General features: G+C 42.1%; 1 protein-coding gene across 1 annotated transcript; it reads left to right on the forward strand.

Moving 5' to 3' along the window:
• The first annotated feature begins 13304 nt into the window (after positions 1–13304).
• Positions 13305–21185, forward strand: LOC134285612 (uncharacterized protein K02A2.6-like). Its single transcript, XM_062846723.1, has 2 exons — positions 13305–13525; positions 13664–21185. Exon 2 carries the CDS (start codon positions 13739–13741, stop codon positions 17981–17983), a length of 4245 nt encoding a protein of 1414 aa, XP_062702707.1. The 5' UTR covers positions 13305–13525; positions 13664–13738; the 3' UTR covers positions 17984–21185.
• The last annotated feature ends 1488 nt before the right edge of the window (positions 21186–22673 follow it).

Here is a 22673-nt window from a genome sequence, read left to right on the forward strand (position 1 = left end):
CCTACTTGAACCACGTACCAAACAACAACCACCACCGAAATCCATGATGGCGACAGTTACCTACTCGACCGCTTCCAGAATGCGGAAGAATGCTTACGTACAATCCAGCCATCCAGCCACCCGAGCTGAAAGGCGCACAGCAGTTGAGCACCATGTGCGATGCGAGCGAGCGGATGGCGGTGGATTGTATAATAAAATGAGAACGAATTGAGCGAGGGTGAAAAATAAACGTGCCAAAAGAAAAAGGGGGAAAACTCACTGGCGTGCCAGACCTACTGCTGCTGCTTCTGCTGCTTCCAGAGGATTTTACAGCACATCTACGTGCTGGGCTCTCTCTCTGTCTCTAAGCGCTTAGGGGTGTTTAGAGGGGGTGGCATAACGACGAGGGTTGGAAACTGGCTAGGTTTAGGATGCTCTGAATTCATAATGAAGGAGAAATAAGGAAAAGTTCACTATTATATTTCGCCCATTCCAGTCCAGTAGTGGCAGTGGCGACCACCCGCTCGCCATCCAGTTGGTAAACAGCAGAAGCGAAGCGGTAGGGCGCTTGACTGGGAATATTGTTGATATCGCCGGGGCTGAAGTGCAGAAGCACAAGGATATCGCCCCGAAGGGGGAATTACAACGAAAGGACGGAATTCTGGAAGGTTTTCTGTTGGTTGGTCGGTCGGTCGGTCGCCGGCTGGGTCGGTTGGATGGTTTTGGGTCGGGAGGGTGGTGAAACGGTTCACCATCTTTATTTTATCCCCTTGGTGGATGTGTGTTTTTGGGTAGCCATGATAGAGCGCTCCGATCGGAGTTCCGAGACCGAGTCGAGTTGAATCAGGCTGACCGGAGAAAATCTTGTTTGTGCGAACAGAGTGGGCCAGCATGAAGTAACTGAATTTACATGAAGTTTTCTAGGTTTTGTAAAAAAATAAATAAATAAAAATCAAAGTGGACCAAAAAGACAGAGAAAACAGAGCATACAGAGCGAGTAAAGCAGATAGAGCAGACAGTGAAGACAGCGAAGACAGAGAGGGTAAAAAAGACAAAAAGAGCGAAAAGACAAAGAAGACAGAGAAGACGAAATAACCAGGGAGGACAAAAAATACAAAAAAAGAGATAAGACAGAGAAGTCAGATAAGACAGGGAAGACAGAGAAGACAAAGAAGACAAAGAAGACAGAGAAGACAAAGAAGACAGAGAAGACAGAGAAGACAGAGAAGACAGAGGAGATAAAGAAGACAGAGAAGACAGAGAAGTCAGAGCAGACAGAAAAGACAGAGGAGACAGAGGAGACAGAGACGACAAAGAAGACAGAGAAGACAAAGAAGACCGAGAAGACCAAGAAGACCAAGAAGACCGAGAAGACCGAGAAGACCGAGAAGACCGAGAAGACCGAGAAGACCGAGAAGACCGAGAAGACCGAGAAGACCGAGAAGACCGAGAAGACCGAGAAGACCGAGAAGACCGAGAAGATCGAGAAGACCGAGAAGACCGAGAAGACCGAGAAGACCGAGAAGACCGAGAAGACCGAGAAGACCGAGAAGACCGAGAAGACCGAGAAGACCGAGAAGACCGAGAAGACCGAGAAGACCGAGAAGACCGAGAAGACCGAGAAGACCGAGAAGACCGAGAAGACCGAGAAGACCGAGAAGACCGAGAAGACCGAGAAGACCGAGAAGACCGAGAAGACCGAGAAGACCGAGAAGACCGAGAAGACCGAGAAGACCGAGAAGACCGAGAAGACCGAGAAGACCGAGAAGACCGAGAAGACCGAGAAGACCGAGAAGACCGAGAAGACCGAGAAGACCGAGAAGACCGAGAAGACCGAGAAGACCGAGAAGACCGAGAAGACCGAGAAGACCGAGAAGACCGAGAAGACCGAGAAGACCGAGAAGACCGAGAAGACCGAGAAGACCGAGAAGACCGAGAAGACCGAGAAGACCGAGAAGACCGAGAAGACCGAGAAGACCGAGAAGACCGAGAAGACCGAGAAGACCGAGAAGACCGAGAAGACCGAGAAGACCGAGAAGACCGAGAAGACCGAGAAGACCGAGAAGACCGAGAAGACCGAGAAGACCGAGAAGACCGAGAAGACCGAGAAGACCGAGAAGACCGAGAAGACCGAGAAGACCGAGAAGACCGAGAAGACAGAGAAGACAGAGAAGACAGAGAAGACAGAGAAGACAGAGACGACAGGGAAGACAGATAAGACAGATAAGACAGAGAAGACAGAGAATACAGAGAAGACAGAGAAGGCAGAGAAGACAGAGAAGACAGAGAAGACAGAGAAGACAAAGAAGACAGAGAAGACAGAGAAGACAGAGAAGACAGAGAAGACAGAGAAGACAGAGAAGACGGAGACGACAAAGAAGACAGAGAAGACAGAGAAGACAGAGAAGACAGAGAAGACAGAGAAGACAGAGAAGACAGAGAAGACAGAGAAGACAGAGAAGACAGAGAAGACAGAGAAGACAGAGAAGACAGAGAAGACAGAGAAGACAGAGAAGACAGAGAAGACAGAGAAGACCGAGAAGACCGAGAAGACCGAGAAGACCGAGAAGACCGAGAAGACAGAGAAGACAGAGAAGACAGAGAAGACAGAGAAGACAGAGACGACAGGGAAGACAGATAAGACAGATAAGACAGAGAAGACAGAGAATACAGAGAAGACAGAGAAGGCAGAGAAGACAGAGAAGACAGAGAAGACAGAGAAGACAAAGAAGACAGAGAAGACAGAGAAGACAGAGAAGACAGAGAAGACAGAGAAGACAGAGAAGACAGAGAAGACGGAGACGACAGAGAAGACAAAGAAGACAGAGAAGACAGAGAAGACAGAGAAGACAGAGAAGACAGAGAAGACGGAGACGACAAAGAAGACAGAGAAGACAGAGAAGACAGAGAAGACAGAGACGACAGGGAAGACAGATAAGACAGATAAGACAGAGAAGACAGAGAATACAGAGAAGACAGAGAAGGCAGAGAAGACAGAGAAGACAGAGAAGACAGAGAAGACAAAGAAGACAGAGAAGACAGAGAAGACAGAGAAGACAGAGAAGACAGAGAAGACAGAGAAGACAGAGAAGACGGAGACGACAAAGAAGACAGAGAAGACAGAGAAGACAGAGAAGACAGAGAAGACAGAGAAGACAGAGAAGACAGAGAAGACAGAGAAGACCGAGAAGACCGAGAAGACCGAGAAGACCGAGAAGACCGAGAAGACCGAGAAGACCGAGAAGACCGAGAAGACCGAGAAGACCGAGAAGACCGAGAAGACCGAGAAGACCGAGAAGACCGAGAAGACCGAGAAGACCGAGAAGACCGAGAAGACCGAGAAGACCGAGAAGACCGAGAAGACCGAGAAGACCGAGAAGACCGAGAAGACCGAGAAGACCGAGAAGACCGAGAAGACCGAGAAGACCGAGAAGACCGAGAAGACCGAGAAGACCGAGAAGACCGAGAAGACCGAGAAGACCGAGAAGACCGAGAAGACCGAGAAGACCGAGAAGACCGAGAAGACCGAGAAGACCGAGAAGACCGAGAAGACCGAGAAGACCGAGAAGACCGAGAAGACCGAGAAGACCGAGAAGACCGAGAAGACCGAGAAGACCGAGAAGACCGAGAAGACCGAGAAGACCGAGAAGACCGAGAAGACCGAGAAGACCGAGAAGACCGAGAAGACCGAGAAGACCGAGAAGACCGAGAAGACCGAGAAGACCGAGAAGACCGAGAAGACCGAGAAGACCGAGAAGACCGAGAAGACCGAGAAGACCGAGAAGACCGAGAAGACCGAGAAGACCGAGAAGACCGAGAAGACCGAGAAGACCGAGAAGACCGAGAAGACCGAGAAGACCGAGAAGACAGAGAAGACAGAGACGACAGGGAAGACAGATAAGACAGATAAGACAGAGAAGACAGAGAATACAGAGAAGACAGAGAAGGCAGAGAAGACAGAGAAGGCAGAGAAGACAGAGAAGACAGAGAAGACAGAGAAGACAAAGAAGACAGAGAAGACAGAGAAGACAGAGAAGACAGAGAAGACGGAGACGACAAAGAAGACAGAGAAGACAGAGAAGACAGAGAAGACAGAGAAGACAGAGAAGACAGAGAAGACAGAGAAGACAGAGAAGACAGAGAAGACAGAGAAGACAGAGAAGACAGAGAAGACAGAGAAGACAGAGAAGACAGAGAAGACAGAGAAGACAGAGAAGACAGAGAAGACAGAGAAGACAGAGAAGACAGAGAAGACAGAGAAGACAGAGAAGACAGAGAAGACAGAGAAGACAGAGAAGACAGAGAAGACAGAGAAGACAGAGAAGACAGAGAAGACAGAGAAGACAGAGAAGACAGAGAAGACAGAGAAGACAGAGAAGACAGAGAAGACAGAGAAGACAGAGAAGACAGAGAAGACAGAGAAGACAGAGAAGACAGAGAAGACAGAGAAGACAGAGAAGACAGAGAAGACAGAGAAGACAGAGAAGACAGAGAAGACAGAGAAGACAGAGAAGACAGAGAAGACAGAGAAGACAGAGAAGACAGAGAAGACAGAGAAGACAGAGAAGACAGAGAAGACAGAGAAGACAGAGAAGACAGAGAAGACAGAGAAGACAGAGAAGACAGAGAAGACAGAGAAGACAGAGAAGACAGAGAAGACAGAGAAGACAGAGAAGACAGAGAAGACAGAGAAGACAGAGAAGACAGAGAAGACAGAGAAGACAGAGCAGACAGAGAAGACAGAGAAGACAGAGAAGACAGAGAAGACCGAGAAGACAGAGAAGACAGAGAAGACAGAGAAGACAGAGAAGACAGGGAAGACAGAGAAGACAGAGAAGACAGAGCAGACAGAGAAGACAGAGAAAACAGAGAAGACAGAGAAGACAGAGAAGACAGAGAAGACAGAGAAGACAGAGAAGACAGAGAAGACAGAGAAGACAGAGAAGACAGAGAAGACAGAGAAGACAGAGAAGACAGAGAAGACAGAGAAGACAGAGAAGACAGAGAAGACAGAGAAGACAGAGAAGACAGAGAAGACAGAGAAGACAGAGAAGACAGAGAAGACAGAGAAGACAGAGAAGACAGAGAAGACAGAGAAGACAGAGAAGACAGAGAAGACAGAGAAGACAGAGAAGACAGAGAAGACAGAGAAGACAGAGAAGACAGAGAAGACAGAGAAGACAGAGAAGACAGAGAAGACAGAGAAGACAGAGAAGACAGAGAAGACAGAGAAGACAGAGAAGACAGAGAAGACAGAGAAGACAGAGAAGACAGAGAAGACAGAGAAGACAGAGAAGACAGAGAAGACAGAGAAGACAGAGAAGACAAAGAAGACAAAGAAGACAGAGAAGACAAAGAAGACAGAGAAGACAGAGAAGACCGAGAAGACAGAGAAGACAGAGGAGATAAAGAAGACAGAGAAGACAGAGAAGTCAGAGCAGACAGAAAAGACAGAGGAGACAGAGGAGACAGAGACGACAAAGAAGACAGAGAAGACAAAGAAGACCGAGAAGACCAAGAAGACCAAGAAGACCGAGAAGACCGAGAAGACCGAGAAGACCGAGAAGACCGAGAAGACCGAGAAGACCGAGAAGACCGAGAAGACCGAGAAGACCGAGAAGACCGAGAAGACCGAGAAGACCGAGAAGACCGAGAAGACCGAGAAGACCGAGAAGACCGAGAAGACCGAGAAGACCGAGAAGATCGAGAAGACCGAGAAGACCGAGAAGACCGAGAAGACCGAGAAGACCGAGAAGACCGAGAAGACCGAGAAGACCGAGAAGACCGAGAAGACCGAGAAGACCGAGAAGACCGAGAAGACCGAGAAGACCGAGAAGACCGAGAAGACCGAGAAGACCGAGAAGACCGAGAAGACCGAGAAGACCGAGAAGACCGAGAAGACCGAGAAGACCGAGAAGACCGAGAAGACCGAGAAGACCGAGAAGGCCGAGAAGACCGAGAAGACCGAGAAGACCGAGAAGACCGAGAAGACCGAGAAGACCGAGAAGACCGAGAAGACCGAGAAGACCGAGAAGACCGAGAAGACCGAGAAGACCGAGAAGACCGAGAAGACCGAGAAGACCGAGAAGACCGAGAAGACCGAGAAGACCGAGAAGACCGAGAAGACCGAGAAGACCGAGAAGACCGAGAAGACCGAGAAGACCGAGAAGACCGAGAAGACCGAGAAGACCGAGAAGACCGAGAAGACCGAGAAGACCGAGAAGACCGAGAAGACCGAGAAGACCGAGAAGACCGAGAAGACCGAGAAGACCGAGAAGACCGAGAAGACCGAGAAGACCGAGAAGACCGAGAAGACCGAGAAGACCGAGAAGACCGAGAAGACCGAGAAGACCGAGAAGACCGAGAAGACCGAGAAGACCGAGAAGACCGAGAAGACCGAGAAGACCGAGAAGACCGAGAAGACCGAGAAGACCGAGAAGACCGAGAAGACCGAGAAGACAGAGAAGACCGAGAAGACCGAGAAGACCGAGAAGACCGAGAAGACAGAGAAGACAGAGAAGACAGAGAAGACAGAGAAGACAGAGACGACAGGGAAGACAGATAAGACAGATAAGACAGAGAAGACAGAGAATACAGAGAAGACAGAGAAGGCAGAGAAGACAGAGAAGACAGAGAAGACAGAGAAGACAAAGAAGACAGAGAAGACAGAGAAGACAGAGAAGACAGAGAAGACAGAGAAGACAGAGAAGACAGAGAAGACAGAGAAGACGGAGACGACAAAGAAGACAGAGAAGACAGAGAAGACAGAGAAGACAGAGAAGACAGAGAAGACAGAGAAGACAGAGACGACAGAGAAGACAGAGAAGACAGAGAAGACAGAGAAGACAGAGAAGACAGAGAAGACAGAGAAGACAGAGAAGACCGAGAAGACCGAGAAGACCGAGAAGACCGAGAAGACCGAGAAGACCGAGAAGACCGAGAAGACCGAGAAGACCGAGAAGACCGAGAAGACCGAGAAGACCGAGAAGACCGAGAAGACCGAGAAGACCGAGAAGACCGAGAAGACCGAGAAGACCGAGAAGACCGAGAAGACCGAGAAGACCGAGAAGACCGAGAAGACCGAGAAGACCGAGAAGACCGAGAAGACCGAGAAGACCGAGAAGACCGAGAAGACCGAGAAGACCGAGAAGACCGAGAAGACCGAGAAGACCGAGAAGACCGAGAAGACCGAGAAGACCGAGAAGACCGAGAAGACCGAGAAGACCGAGAAGACCGAGAAGACCGAGAAGACCGAGAAGACCGAGAAGACCGAGAAGACCGAGAAGACCGAGAAGACCGAGAAGACCGAGGACCGAGAAGACCGAGAAGACCGAGAAGACCGAGAAGACCGAGAAGACCGAGAAGACCGAGAAGACCGAGAAGACCGAGAAGACCGAGAAGACCGAGAAGACCGAGAAGACCGAGAAGACCGAGAAGACCGAGAAGACCGAGAAGACCGAGAAGACCGAGAAGACCGAGAAGACCGAGAAGACCGAGAAGACCGAGAAGACCGAGAAGACCGAGAAGACCGAGAAGACCGAGAAGACCGAGAAGACCGAGAAGACCGAGAAGACCGAGAAGACCGAGAAGACCGAGAAGACCGAGAAGACCGAGAAGACCGAGAAGACCGAGAAGACCGAGAAGACCGAGAAGACCGAGAAGACCGAGAAGACCGAGAAGACAGAGAAGACAGAGAAGACAGAGAAGACAGAGACGACAGGGAAGACAGATAAGACAGATAAGACAGAGAAGACAGAGAATACAGAGAAGACAGAGAAGGCAGAGAAGACAGAGAAGACAGAGAAGACAGAGAAGACAAAGAAGACAGAGAAGACAGAGAAGACAGAGAAGACAGAGAAGACAGAGAAGACGGAGACGACAAAGAAGACAGAGAAGACAGAGAAGACAGAGAAGACAGAGAAGACAGAGAAGACAGAGAAGACAGAGAAGACAGAGAAGACAGAGAAGACAGAGAAGACAGAGACGACAGAGAAGACAGAGAAGACAGAGAAGACAGAGAAGACAGAGAAGACAGAGAAGACAGAGAAGACAGAGAAGACAGAGAAGACAGAGAAGACAGAGAAGACAGAGAAGACAGAGAAGACAGAGAAGACAGAGAAGACAGAGAAGACAGAGAAGACAGAGAAGACAGAGAAGACAGAGAAGACAGAGAAGACAGAGAAGACAGAGAAGACAGAGAAGACAGAGAAGACAGAGAAGACAGAGAAGACAGAGAAGACAGAGAAGACAGAGAAGACAGAGAAGACAGAGAAGACAGAGAAGACAGAGAAGACAGAGAAGACAGAGAAGACAGAGAAGACAGAGAAGACAGAGAAGACAGAGAAGACAGAGAAGACAGAGAAGACAGAGAAGACAGAGAAGACAGAGAAGACAGAGAAGACAGAGAAGACAGAGAAGACAGAGAAGACAGAGAAGACAGAGAAGACAGAGAAGACAGAGAAGACAGAGAAGACAGAGAAGACAGAGAAGACAGAGAAGACAGAGAAGACAGAGAAGACAGAGAAGACAGAGAAGACAGAGAAGACAGAGAAGACAGAGAAGACAGAGAAGACAGAGAAGACAGAGAAGACAGAGAAGACAGAGAAGACAGAGAAGACAGAGAAGACAGAGAAGACAGAGAAGACAGAGAAGACAGAGAAGACAGAGAAGACAGAGAAGACAGAGAAGACAGAGAAGACAGAGAAGACAGAGAAGACAGAGAAGACAGAGAAGACAGAGAAGACAGAGAAGACAGAGAAGACAGAGAAGACAGAGAAGACAGAGAAGACAGAGAAGACAGAGAAGACAGAGAAGACAGAGAAGACAGAGAAGACAGAGAAGACAGAGAAGACAGAGAAGACAGAGAAGACAGAGAAGACAGAGAAGACAGAGAAGACAGAGAAGACAGAGAAGACAGAGAAGACAGAGAAGACAGAGAAGACAGAGAAGACAGAGAAGACAGAGAAGACAGAGAAGACAGAGAAGACAGAGAAGACAGAGAAGACAGACAAGACAGACAAGACAGAGAAGACAGAGAAGACAGAGAAGACAGAGAAGACAGAGAAGACAGAGAAGACAGAGAAGACAGAGAAGACAGAGAATACAGAGAAGACAGAGAATACAGAGAAGACAGAGAAGACAGAGAAGACAGAGAAGACAGAGAAGACAGAGAATACAGAGAATACAGAGAAGACAGAGAATACAGAGAAGACAGAGAAGACAGAGAAGACAGAGAAGACAGAGAAGACAGAGAAGACAGAGAAGACAGAGAAGACAGAGAAGACAGAGAAGACAGAGAAGACAGAGAAGACAGAGAAGACAGAGAAGACAGAGAAGACAGAGAAGACAGAGAAGACAGAGAAGACAGAGAAGACAGAGAAGACAGAGAAGACAGAGAAGACAGAGAAGACAGAGAAGACAGAGAAGACATAGAAGACAGAGAAGACATAGAAGACAGAGAAGACAGAGAAGACAGAGAAGACAGAGAAGACAGAGAAGACAGAGAAGACAGAGAAGACATAGAAGACATAGAAGACAGAGGAGACAGAGAAGACAGAGAAGACAGAGAAGACAGAGAAGACAGAGAAGACAGAGAAGACAGAGAAGACAGAGAAGACAGAGAAGACAGAGAAGACAGGGAAGACAGAGAAGACAGAGAAGACAGAGAAGACAGAGAAGACAGAGAAGACAGAGAAGACAGAGAAGATAGAGAGGACCTAAACTCTAAATAGAAACATTTAACACGTTTTGGTATTTCAAAATTTTCATTTTCCTTCCGACTCCTCCTGTCCTTCCCTGCCCTCACGAAGATAACAGATCTGGGGACTGAAAATAATGTGTAGCAATTAATGGTGGAATGAGCAGGTGCTGCCGAATGGGTCCGTGTGGCCAGAGATTGGACGAGGCCCTTCCCGCTCAGTAAGTGCCTGCGGCCTCGGGGTTGGAAAAGCCGAAAATTTATATTCTAGAAATGCTTTTTCCTTTTTACTGGCGCTGCCGATTTTCCTGCTTCAGCTCTTTTTTCCCCGACGATGTAAGCATCTCACTTTTTCGGTCTACATATTTTAGGATGCGGAGATAAAGCGAACCCGAGCAGAGGGTTTCTGCACAGCTCTCATACCTACCAACACTTGTGGAATGGGAAATCAACTTTTACGGACCTTTTGTGAAACCATGGTGGTTAGACGACCCGACGATGCGATGGGTGGCGGAAGGATGAGTTCCGGAGGCATCCTGAGTCCAACGTCCAACTCCAACAGCAGCAACAGTAAGAGCCGCAGCCAGCAGTGTGTCCGTCCATGTATTCAAAAGGGATTAATTTTTTAGAAAGATAAAAGTAATTTTATTGGAAGTGATACGAAATTCCCGGGTAACGATGTTTGCACTGAGCGTCGTAAATGGGCTCCGGTGGTTTCCAGAAGCAATGGACCGACCGGCGATGGGATGCTGAACTTTTTTCAGCATTTAGTTGAAGTAATTTAGCTGCTTTGGAGCGTAGATAATCCCAACGGTAAGCAGAGCAGGTTTTCTGAAGGTGATTGTGACTATGGATTTCCGTTGCCATGAATGGATTGTGTGTGTAAAGGTTATCAGATAAATGGCTTCCAATATTTTTGGACATGGTTAATAATCTGAAGGCCAATTTCTTAACCTCCAATTATGAAAACCTAGTCTGTTACATGAGTATGCCAGATTCACTGGTTGCGTATCGCAAAGAAAACTCATATTTGTTTGAAGACTTGACTCTCTAAAATGATAAAACTGATGTACAAATGAATTGTTATCAAAACTCCTGTAGCTACTACTAGATGAATGGCAGCCTATTTATTGCACCCATAAACAAATAGAAACGCTCCATAGAAAATCAAAAAGCGCTCCATAAAGAATGAACATATGTTCCATGAAAATTTGCAATGTTACCCATAAATAATTGAAAACGTTCCATACTTTATAAAAAATGTACCGGTAAAACATAAAATTATCTCATTAAAAGTGATATTTTGCACCAATAAATAATACTGAAATGCTCCATAATAAAATACAAATGCTCCATAGAAAAATGCAAAAGCTCCATAAAAAAATAAAATTGTGCCCATAGAAAATTGAATATTGCTCCATAGAAAAATTGAAATGCACCATAAAAAATTTAAATTGCACCATAGAAAATGAATATATTCTCCATAAGTATTTTCAAATTGCACCTTAGAAAATATAAATTGCTCCATGAAAAATTGAAAATACTCCATAGATAGCATATTCTCATAATTTAATTCGAAAGGGTTGAATTTCTTTACATTACACTGCTTTAGTGGTGCAAATGTTTAAAATTATGGAGAGTTTTAATTTTTTATGGAGCAAATTATATTTTATGTGATGCAGTTTGATAATGCTTATGGGGCATTTGTCTATTTTCTATGGTGCAATTTCATTTTTTTATGGTACAATTTAATTTTTCTATGGAGCAATATTTTATTTTCTATGGGTACAATTTTAATTTTTTATGGTGCGTTTGCATTTTTCTATGGCAAAATGGTTTTTGCAACATAACTTTGATTAAATGCGCATTATAATATTGAAAAACGTACCCTGAATAATTTTCCTAAAATGACAACATTGTTCCCTTCATATTCGGAAATGTACCTTAAATTAAGGAAAAAATGCTTCCTAATTTAGTAAGCATTGTACCTTTGATTATGTGGCTCGATCCTTGAAATATTCTCCATTTGTCCCATAAAAATATGTGTTTTGATCAATAAATGGTTAAAAATGTTCATTAATCCGTCCATGACTTGCTAGAAAAAAAACTCTTCCAAAACCCGAAAATACATAGGTTCCATTGTGTAGCCCCTCAGATGATAGTTTTCTTTCCTCTGGTCACTCTATAAAAAAAAATTTGCTTCATGTAGTTCCCTAAGTCAACAAAAATGTTCCCTAAACTCGTAATAATGCTTCCTTACATAGCTCATATTGTTCCTTATATCAAGGTAAATGCTCCTTAAACTTGCCTAATTGTACCATAGCACTGTAAAATAAATAGATAATGTTCCTTCAGAAAGAAAAAAACGTACCTTAAATAAGCATGAGGCGTACCTTAAATCATATGGAATGCTCCATAAAATTGCTTAATTGTACCATAGCATAGAAAAATAAATAGAGAATGTACCTTCAGAATGAAGAAATGTACCTTAAAAAGTCAAGCAGCGTACCCTAAAAACATATGAAATGCTCCATAAAATTGCGTAATTGTTCCATAACACAGAAATGAAATTGAAAATTTACCTTCAGAAAGAAAAATTATAACTAACGACTTAGTAGAACGAAAAACGCAAAGATAAGGAAAGAAAAGTGTGTAATTTTGACCGTCTCTATCACTTATAGATCTAGGCCAAATGGAACACTTATTTTGACGAAATGTGCAGCCGGGCTCGACCTTTTTGGCACAGTGGAAATATGAAATATCGAAATGTATCATTGTGGAGAATTATCTCAAAGTTTTTCAAATGCTTATGTTCAAGATGTTATATGCCTGCGCATTTCAAGAGTGCGCTATCGAAACGTCACTTGACGTGACGATCGAGAACCGAAGGGTTCGTTCGATAAAATGAAATAAACGATAGTCAGTCGATTCCGAGACAGTATACTAGACAGTTGTTATTTTCAAACCCTCCGCATCACGATCCCGTTTATTGGATTTTCCACAGCGCTAATTCTCCTGGTTGGTCTTTTTCGTGGATATTAGTCAGTACTCAAAAGTGGCGACGAAAAGGTAAAAGTGATCCTACGTGTGTGATAGCATATTTAACGAAAACGGTGAAAGCCAACCCGAAAGCAGTTAGCGGCAGTCAGGCAAGTTCATCGCGACGCTGGCGCACACACAGCACGAGCCATTTTGAGGATCATTACTTGGCTTCGACGTAACGATTGGAGCAATCTCGTTCCGGAACCCAATTGGCAAGTCAAGTTACGATTCACTCATTTGGTTGGTTTAACCTGATCTGCTGGACAAAACTGTAAGTAAAACCGCTCCAGCGGTAAGTGGAGTCATTTCCAGATATTATTCCTAGAGTTGGTTTATTGAAAACGAGTGGTGTGGAGGAACGCCATTACATTGGTGCAACAAAGAAAAGGCCTTTTCGATTATTGTAGCACAAACAATTATTCAATAGGGTTCAAAAAGAATCATATTTACTGTGTATTGAAAGTTAATGAATGGGAGTGATTCTTTTCATTGTGCTATTGTAATATAATAAAAGAGTTTTCTTTTACTCTTTTTAACAGATCGCAGTGTACAATTGAATAATAGTTCACTGATTTTACCACACGGCGGCTGATTTAATCGAGTGTTTGGTGGATTGTATGTTCCCTGACATCACGGCGGTTAAGTAGCTGTAGAAAATAAGCCTGCTTCCCACACTCGATCAGTAGCGGAGTTATACGAAACGAGACATAGGCCCACGGTGTAAGCGCAGTATTCGAAGGGGTTTTCGGCTGTAAGGATTCGTTACGGCAACGATCGTTGGTTGGCGAAGGTCAAAAGTCGGCACCGGTAAGTCATTTTTACCATATTCTTATTCAAAATCTAAACCAAGTTGACCTCAAGACCGATTTTTACAATTTTCTTACGCTGATTGATAATTGCTCATTGTTTTTTTTATTTTATTCTCATTTTGTCATTGGGGTTAAGCTGCTAATTTTATTTTACAATACAAAGGGCTTTCCACTTTCCTTTAATCTGCTGTTTTCTGAGCATAGCATAGCGATGAGTGCGTCGAGCATTGCTTGTACCATAGAACCCTATCGTAGGGGTGCCAGCTTTAACGATTGGTACGCAAGGTTAAAATTTTTCTTCAAAATTAACAAAATAAGTGATGAAGACAAAATGGGATATTTTATCACACTCAGTGGACCAGTAATGTTTGAGGAAATCAAACTACTGTATCCAGCTGGTGATTTTGAAAACGCAGCCTTTAACGACTTAATTGCGAAGCTAAAAAACCGATTGGATAAAACAGATCCAGATTTAGTCCAGCGATATAAATTCAGTACTAGGGTACAAAATCCAGATGAAACAGTTGAAGATTTCATCTTGGCTTTGAAATTACAAGCAGAATTCTGCGACTTTGCCAATTTTAAAGAAACGGCCATTATCGATCGCATTATAGCGGGAATAAGGGATAAAAATTTGAGACAGCGCCTTTTGGGAGAAGAAAAGTTAACATTAGCAAATGCGGAGAAAATCATTACTACATGGGAGGTTGCAAGGGCAAATGCGGGTACAGCAGACGGACGACATGGCGGAGAGACAGGAATGATCGCGGCGGTTCACAATAGCACGAATGGCCAGTATGGAAAGGCTTACAGGAAGCTAAAGCATACGTTGGACTTGGGAAGAAGATACCAGGAAGATTACGTCAATAGAGGAGCAAGCAGCAGCAGAGGACCGGTGAAAAGTCGTCTGGGAACAAGACCTTATGAGTACGGGAATCATGGAAGAGTGCAGCGGCCATTCGGATCTAACACCGGAAATTTCAAACAAGAAAGTGGAGGGATGACAAGACCAAAACCGGACTATTCCCAAATGGTGTGCAACTTTTGTGGAAAGAAGGGTCATATAAAAAATAAATGTTTCAAACTGAAGAATCTTCACAGGGATGCGGTTAATCTAGTAGATTCTTACAAACCAGGGCCTTCAGCGGACCGCCACATAGTCGAACTGTTGGACAGGATGAAAACAAGTGATTCAGATGGAGAGGAGAGTGATTCAGGTGATTTGGAATGCATGTTGGTCTCGTCTATTAACAAAATCAGTGATCCGTGTCTGGTGCTCGTCGATATTGAAGGAAATTTGATTGAAATGGAGGTGGATTGTGGTTCGTCAGTTTCTGTTATGAGCAAAAGTCAATACTTTTCCAAATTTTCTAGTCCTTTACAAAAGTATGAAAGAAAGCTAATTGTGGTCAATGGTTCAAAACTCAAAATTGAGGGTGAAGCAAAAGTGTTAGTAAAGTTCAACAATAGACAAGAGATGATGCAATTGCTAGTACTAGATTGTGAAAACGAATTTTTCCCTTTATTTGGCAGAACTTGGCTAGATGTTTTTTACTCCAACTGGAGGCATTTTTTTACAAATACATTGAAAGTTAACAGTTTGATAAATGAATCCAGCGAAATTGCTGTTGAAAGTATAAAACAAAAGTATCGCCAAGTGTTTGAAAAAAATTTTTCTTCTCCAATTAAGGGTTTCAAGGCTCAACTGGTGATGAAAGATGAGTCTCCAATTTTTAAGAAAGCCTACGATGTACCTTACAGACTGAAAGAAAGAGTGGCAGAATATTTAGATAGGTTGGAAAAGGAGAAGGTGATAACACCAATAAAAACTAGTGAATGGGCCTCACCGATAATAATAGTAATGAAAAAAAATAATGACATTCGTCTGGTGATAGATTGTAGAGTGTCTATTAACAAATCAATAGTACCTAATGCCTATCCATTACCCACAGCGCAAGATATTTTTGCAAATTTGGCGGAATGTAAATTTTTTTGTGCTCTCGATTTAGAGGGGGCTTACACACAGCTTGAATTAACGGAAAAATCAAAAAAATTTGTGGTGATCAATACTATGAAAGGTTTGTACACCTACAACAGACTTCCCCAAGGGGCTTCTTCAAGCGCCTCTATATTCCAGCAGGTAATGGACAAGGTATTAGAAGGTCTTGAGTATGTGTCAGTCTACTTAGATGATGTTTTGATAGCTGGAAGGAACTTGGAAGAATGCAAGAGAAATTTACTATTAGTTTTGGATAGATTGGCAAATGCTAATATAAAAGTTAATTTTGAAAAATGCAAATTTTTTGTTACACAACTTACCCACCTGGGACACATTATCAGTGATAAGGGGCTAAGGCCGTGCCCAGACAAAATTTCGACGATTGAGAAAGCTAAAGCACCAAAGAACGAGTCCGAATTAAAATCCTTTTTAGGTCTATTGAACTATTACCATAAATTCATTCCTCATTTATCTTCTAAGCTGTATTATTTGTACAATTTGTTAAAAAATAATGTAAAATATGTTTGGGATGACAATTGTCAGAAAGCCTTTGAGGAAAGCAAGAATCTTTTGTTGAGAACTGATTTTCTGGAATTTTACGATCCAAAGAAACCGATTGTGATTATTTCGGACGCGTCTAGCTATGGCCTTGGTGGCTTAATAGCACACGTGGTAGATGACGAAGAAAAACCGATAAGCTTTACATCGTTTTCGTTGAACCAAGCACAGAGAAAGTATCCTATTCTGCATCTTGAAGCAATGGCACTAGTTTGTACTATAAAAAAATTCCACAAGTATTTGTATGGTCAACATTTTACGGTTTATACGGATCATAAGCCCCTTGTAGGTATTTTTGGAAAAACGGGTAAAAATTCGATTTTTGTGACGAGACTTCAAAGGTTTATTTTAGATTTATCTATTTATGACTTCGACATAGTTTATAGGCCTTCACATAAGTTGGGAAACGCGGATTTTTGTTCGAGGTTTCCCTTAAGACAGGAGGTTCCTGAAGAGCTAGACTCCGAGGTAATTAAGAGTATAAATTTCAGCAAAAATGTTCCAATAGATTACAGAATGATAGCTGAAGGCACTAAAAATGATGAGTTTTTACAAGAAGTCAAAGGATTCATGCACAATGGTTGGCCAGAAAGGGTAAATAAACGCTTTAGCGAAGTTTTTGCAAACCAACATGATTTAGAATCAGTGGACGGTTGCTTACTTTACAAAGACAGGGTAATAGTACCAAAAAAGTATCAAGCAGAAGTGTTGAAACTTTTACATAATAATCATGCGGGGGTGGTGAAAATGAAGCAATTAGCAAGAAGTATGGTTTTTTGGTTTGGAATAAATGCAGATATAGACAAATTCGTGGCTAATTGTGATGCATGTAACAGTATGGCGATTTCCCATAAAGCAGAGACGTCATCCAAATGGATACCGACAACCAAACCCTTTAGCAGAGTTCATGTAGATTTTTTTTATTTTGAACATCGTATCTTTTTATTAATTGTCGATAGTTTCTCAAAATGGATTGAAATCGAGTGGATGAAGTACGGCACTGATTGCAATAAAGTTCTAAAGAAGTTAGTAGAGTTCTTTTCCCGATTTGGCCTGCCAGATGTTTTGGTTTCGGACAATGGTCCACCATTCAATTCCAATGGTTTCAACAGTTTTCTTGAGAGGCAGGGTATCAAGGTAATGAAAAGTCCGCCTTACAATCCCTCAAGTAACGGACAAGCGGAGAGATTAGTGCGAACAGTTAAAGAAGTTTTGAAGAGGTTCTTACTGGAACCAGAAATTATGGAATTGGATCTGGAAGACCAGATAAGCTTATTTCTGTTCAATTATAGGAACAACAATAGGACGAATGACGGACAGTTTCCGTCTGAGAAGATTTTCTCTTATACACCCAAAACTATTTTACACCTTATTAACCCTAAAACACATTACAAAAGACATTTGGAGTTACCACAGCCAGATGATGAGATCATAACAGAAACATTAGTTGCTAACACGGCTAAGCATCCGAAGGATGCATTAGATGATCTGATGGTTGGTGATGAACTGTGGTACAAAAACCACAATCCCAGCCATCACGCAAGATGGATAAAGGCAACCTTCATTAAACAATATTCTCGTAATACCTTCCAGATACGTATTGGAAACGTAGAAACCATGGCGCACCGGAATCAAATCAAGACGCGTAAGGACGACGTATCATGGCAAAGGCCAAATGTTATCATTACAAAAAGAGGACCGGAAGAAGCAACGAACGATGCGCCATTGGAATCGGGAGGAATGTTGGAAGTATATGAAGGCGAAACAGCAAATACTGAGAAACTGAACAGTCGGAGTAGGAAACGAAAACGGCCGGTTGGTGAAACGGAAAGGCAGGAACCTAGGAGGTCGAAGCGTAGCAGAAAAACAAATCGAAGTGACCTTTACTGTTATAATTAACCGATCGAATGTTTTGTGGGTTAGGATATTTTGAAAAAGTCGATTATTGAATTGAATGTTCTGAATTTAAAATATGTTTTATTTTACTCTCATCTTTGTTAAAGGGGGGAGAATTGTTATATGCCTGCGCATTTCAAGAGTGCGCTATCGAAACGTCACTTGACGTGACGATCGAGAACCGAAGGGTTCGTTCGATAAAATGAAATAAACGATAGTCAGTCGATTCCGAGACAGTATACTAGACAGTTGTTATTTTCAAACCCTCCGCATCACGATCCCGTTTATTGGATTTTCCACAGCGCTAATTCTCCTGGTTGGTCTTTTTCGTGGATATTAGTCAGTACTCAAAACAAGATAGTATGAATTAATTTAGCCTTAAACAATAATGCCTTGGTATGACTTTATTGTGACGAAAAAATATCTAATGTCCCATAAGTGGTTGAAAAGATATAGAAAGTTGCTAGGATCATCTGGATTCTAGAAAAACAGACAAAGGACTAATATTACCTACTACAAAAACGAATTGAATCGTGTGGATGGATACCTACGGTGGATCTTAAAAAAACATACAATTTATCAATAATTGGAAAGGGGGTTAATGTAAGGGACCGTCCAGGAATGACGTAACATTTTAAGGGAGATGGGGAAATCCCAGATATTGCTACAAACCATGTATTAGGTACGGAAAAATAGGCCACGAGGGAAGGGGACGAGAGTTGTTGAAAATCGTCCAAAATATGCTACGTCATTTGTGAACGATCCCTAAGGCATGCGTACTTGTAGTGAAAATTCAATGCAAGCAAGAAAAGGGTGTTTCGGATAAATTTCATTTTCATACAAGGTTCAAGGTTATTTTTTTTTATTGAGGAAACGCATGTGACAATTCAGAAGAATGACAAATAACAAGTTACAGTGTAGGTGGAAACTAGTTTTTATATTTTAATTACATGCTTAATTGATTAACCTTTTGTTCTTGTACGTTTAAATTGAATTAAATTGTACAACAAAGTATTGTAATACGGGATAACATTGTTTTTTCATTTTTCTTTATTACTTTCCTTGTACAAGCTAACGTTACAATGTTTATATTTTTTAAACAAATCGTGACCCTCTTAGTATGCGTTAAGGTATAAAATATAGCACAAAAGTTCAACAAGCTGTAACATTTTATAGTATGCATCAAAATTTCTCAAATTTTGACTGTTTATCAACCTACTATATGTGCATCATTGGTATAAATTTGTTTTATCTAGATTGGTTAATCTAGAACTGTTCTCGTAAAACACTATTTTTTTAGACAACTAATTTTTGAACTAGGGGAATTTGCGTATTATCGGCCGTTTTGCTCCCTTCATCATGGGGGTTTTTATGAAACCTGTCGAGCTCAAAGTTGGCCTCAAATCTTTACCAATCAAGCTGAACTATAAGACCAAGTTTCAGGAAATTTGGCCGACGAAGAGAACAAACCTGCCGATTGCAATACCCAAAGCTTCTCTATCACATCTCCGAAACCAGTGTATCGAATTTAATGAACAAAGTAGAAATACTAAAATGTAATGACATTGATGTAAAAAAGCATTTTTTTTTTTCGAGGAAGATCCGATGAGTGTCAATCCACCATGACTTTTTTCAACGTTCAATAACTGCCCATTTTTAAAACACTTTTGAAGCATTATTATATTGTTGATAAACGTTCAAAGTTTCATTAGATTCGGTTCACTGGTTTCAGAGGTATGACAGTTCAAAAATTAGTTGCCTTAAAAAAGTGTTTTACGAGACTGGTTCTAGTTCCGCAAAAGATTGACCAATCGAACACAGATTTATACCAATGATGGACATATAATAGGTTGACAAATAGCGAAGACGGCTAATAACAAGACAGCCAGCTCCCATCCTGTTGCAGGCGACATGGTTGAAACGCCCTCAACGATTCACAGGAACATTAAAACATGATTGTGTGCGTGTACATGCAAATACATACACGGAAATGGTAGCATCGCATGCACACTCATTCATGATGTTGTTCCCTGAAGTCGTTTGTGGCGCTAGTGTGCTTGTAGCTCCCAAGGTATATGGAGCAAGAGGGTAGATGTCTGTCTTGTTATTAGCCGTCTTCGCAAACAGTCAAAATTGGAGAATTTTTGATGCACTCTATAAAAAGTTACAGCTTGTTGAACTTTTCTGTGAGATAAAAAAAGGCGCCTTTCCCAAACATTTTGGTCACCTCTCTTTTAATCCAATTTATGATTTTTTTTTTTATCTGTATTAACGAGATTTTTAGCCCTGGGCTAGTTCATCTCGGGACTCACGGTTTACTTCCCTTCCGAAGGAAGAGCTCAAATTTTGCGAGTTTGTTGTCCTCGGCGTGATAGTCAAGTGTTTTGGAGACTGACAGGAAGTAGTGATGCACCGAACAGTATGGTAAGTGGGGGCATGATGGGCCACCTAAGAAATGGATCCCTATAACTTTCTGAATAAAAATCGCATTTCTCTGTTTTCTACCACGACTCTAGGATACACTAGTCAGCTATGATATAAGACAACAGAAAGGTCATGAAGTTTGAAACCTCCTTCTTGACAAGCAATTTCCAAAACATGACCCATCTTGCCCCACCTCATTTTTACGGGGGCAAGGTGGGTCAGCTATCAGAAATCTCGATTTTTTTTCCAATAAAAAATACTATATCTTCTATTTTTTTTCTCTATACATCTAAGCTTCACATACGTACAGAATACATGGAAGAAGTGTTGCAACATATCGGTAGATTATTCTAAGAGCTAAAAGATTTTTGTTCAAGTAGCCATAAACGGACTTTGAAAACCTATATTTTTAGTAGAAAAATATTTAAAATATGTTCACAAATTTTCAGTGCTCTAATCGCGTCGATAATGTAGGTCACAGAATAGCCTTTCAATAAAAAATAAAACATTTTCAAAAAAATATGCAATATGCATACTGAAAAAATAGGGTGAACCATCTTGCCCCATCTACACATTACACGTAGTTATATGGAATGTATTGCATAAGAAGTATAACGAAAAAATATTAAATTTTGTTCTATGCAAGGAACGTAAAGAATTTTCAAAACAATATAGGGTATCGCGCCACTTGGGCGGTGGCTTCTATATTCGTCTGTTTTCCACTATAACTCAGTCAATTTTGAACCAATAGACTTGAAATGTTGTACACGGGTGGATACTATACCCATCTCACCACATTCCAAAAGTTGTGTCAATTCCATGGTTCAAATTTGACTGAGTTATAGTGGAAAACAGACGAATATAGAAGCCACCGCCCAAGTGGCGTGATTCCCTATATGCTCCGAAAATCCGCTTTACAATTTATCGAATTCTTAATTTGGCGTGTTGTTGCAATGTTTAGTCATTATTCGGCCTATTCAGCCGAATAATACATTTAATATTCGGTTAAACGAATATTCGGCAAAATCGAAAATAAGCTTATATTCGGCCCGAAGTTAATATCAATATCAACAATGTTGTCGTTTCGTAAAATGGCTCATAGCGGCAAAAAATCAGCCAGTGGGACCTTATTTGACGCAAATTCGGGTTCATGCTTAAATTTCTAAGCATGCCGAAGAATATTGAAATTTTGAAAAACTTTGTGAATGTAACACATACTGTGAGTGACATGGGGCTTGGTTGAGAATGAGTACACAGAAAAAACTGTTGTGTAATATTACATCTGAACTGCTGCAACCTGATCAATACGTCGGGTGCATGAATATTACACAGGACGATGTACACATAAGAACAAAAGATTTTACATCAAAACGATGTAATTGTACATATGAATCGTGATTACATTGATTATCTAGTACATCGGAATGAGTTACATCGGGCGGGTTGCAATCATTTTTTGCTGTGTATCTTAAGTTCAGAGAGTTAAGCCTAATTTGGCTCCCTCCACGGAGCAGCATTTGGTGTGTCGGTGTTTCTGTCTTTATTTTCGACAACATTATATTATTAGAGTTTTCTGTATTCAGGCCAGGGAAAGTGTTTCACCACGGCGCCGCAATAAAAGTCATAAGAGTGAACTGGAGCAAAGTTCCAAATGGACCTGTGCACGAGTTGACTAATTTGACGTTTGAGCGGTACCTTTACGGAAATCACTGAGGAAAAGTGGGCCGTTGTGAATGAATGTTCTTGTAAATAAACTTAAACCTCACCAAAGATGTTAGGGTAACTATAGAAGAAACAACATTTCACTTACCAAGATAACTATATTTTTCTGGAGCATGTCCCTATAGACTATAGTGTAACTATTATTAAGATAGCACAGACAAACAGACGTACCACTTGGAATAAATTGCGAATAAAATCATCGTCACGGAAACATAATCGCCCAATGCAAAGTACGCTGTGTTTCGCAATTCGTTAAATAGGTGGCGGTAATGAGCAAACGTCAAACAGGAGCAAAAACGATGCTAGCGCCGTGAGCTAGCGATTTGCGAACTACAGAGTATTTGAACTAGCCGTTCAAATGAGCAACGATGAGAAGTGAGTAGAGTGAGACGTCTGTTTGTCTGTGAAGATAGTATTCACCATATGATGAGATACATGCTCCAGCACTTTTGTGTTGGTGACGCAAAATATCGATTCTATGTACCTTAACTGAATTTTGTTATTGCTTTATGAAATACTTGAATGATGTCATTGTCTGGTACTGCAA

The sequence above is a fragment of the Aedes albopictus genome, chromosome 1 (assembly GCF_035046485.1).
Source record: "Aedes albopictus strain Foshan chromosome 1, AalbF5, whole genome shotgun sequence".
Lineage (NCBI taxonomy): Eukaryota > Metazoa > Arthropoda > Insecta > Diptera > Culicidae > Aedes > Aedes albopictus.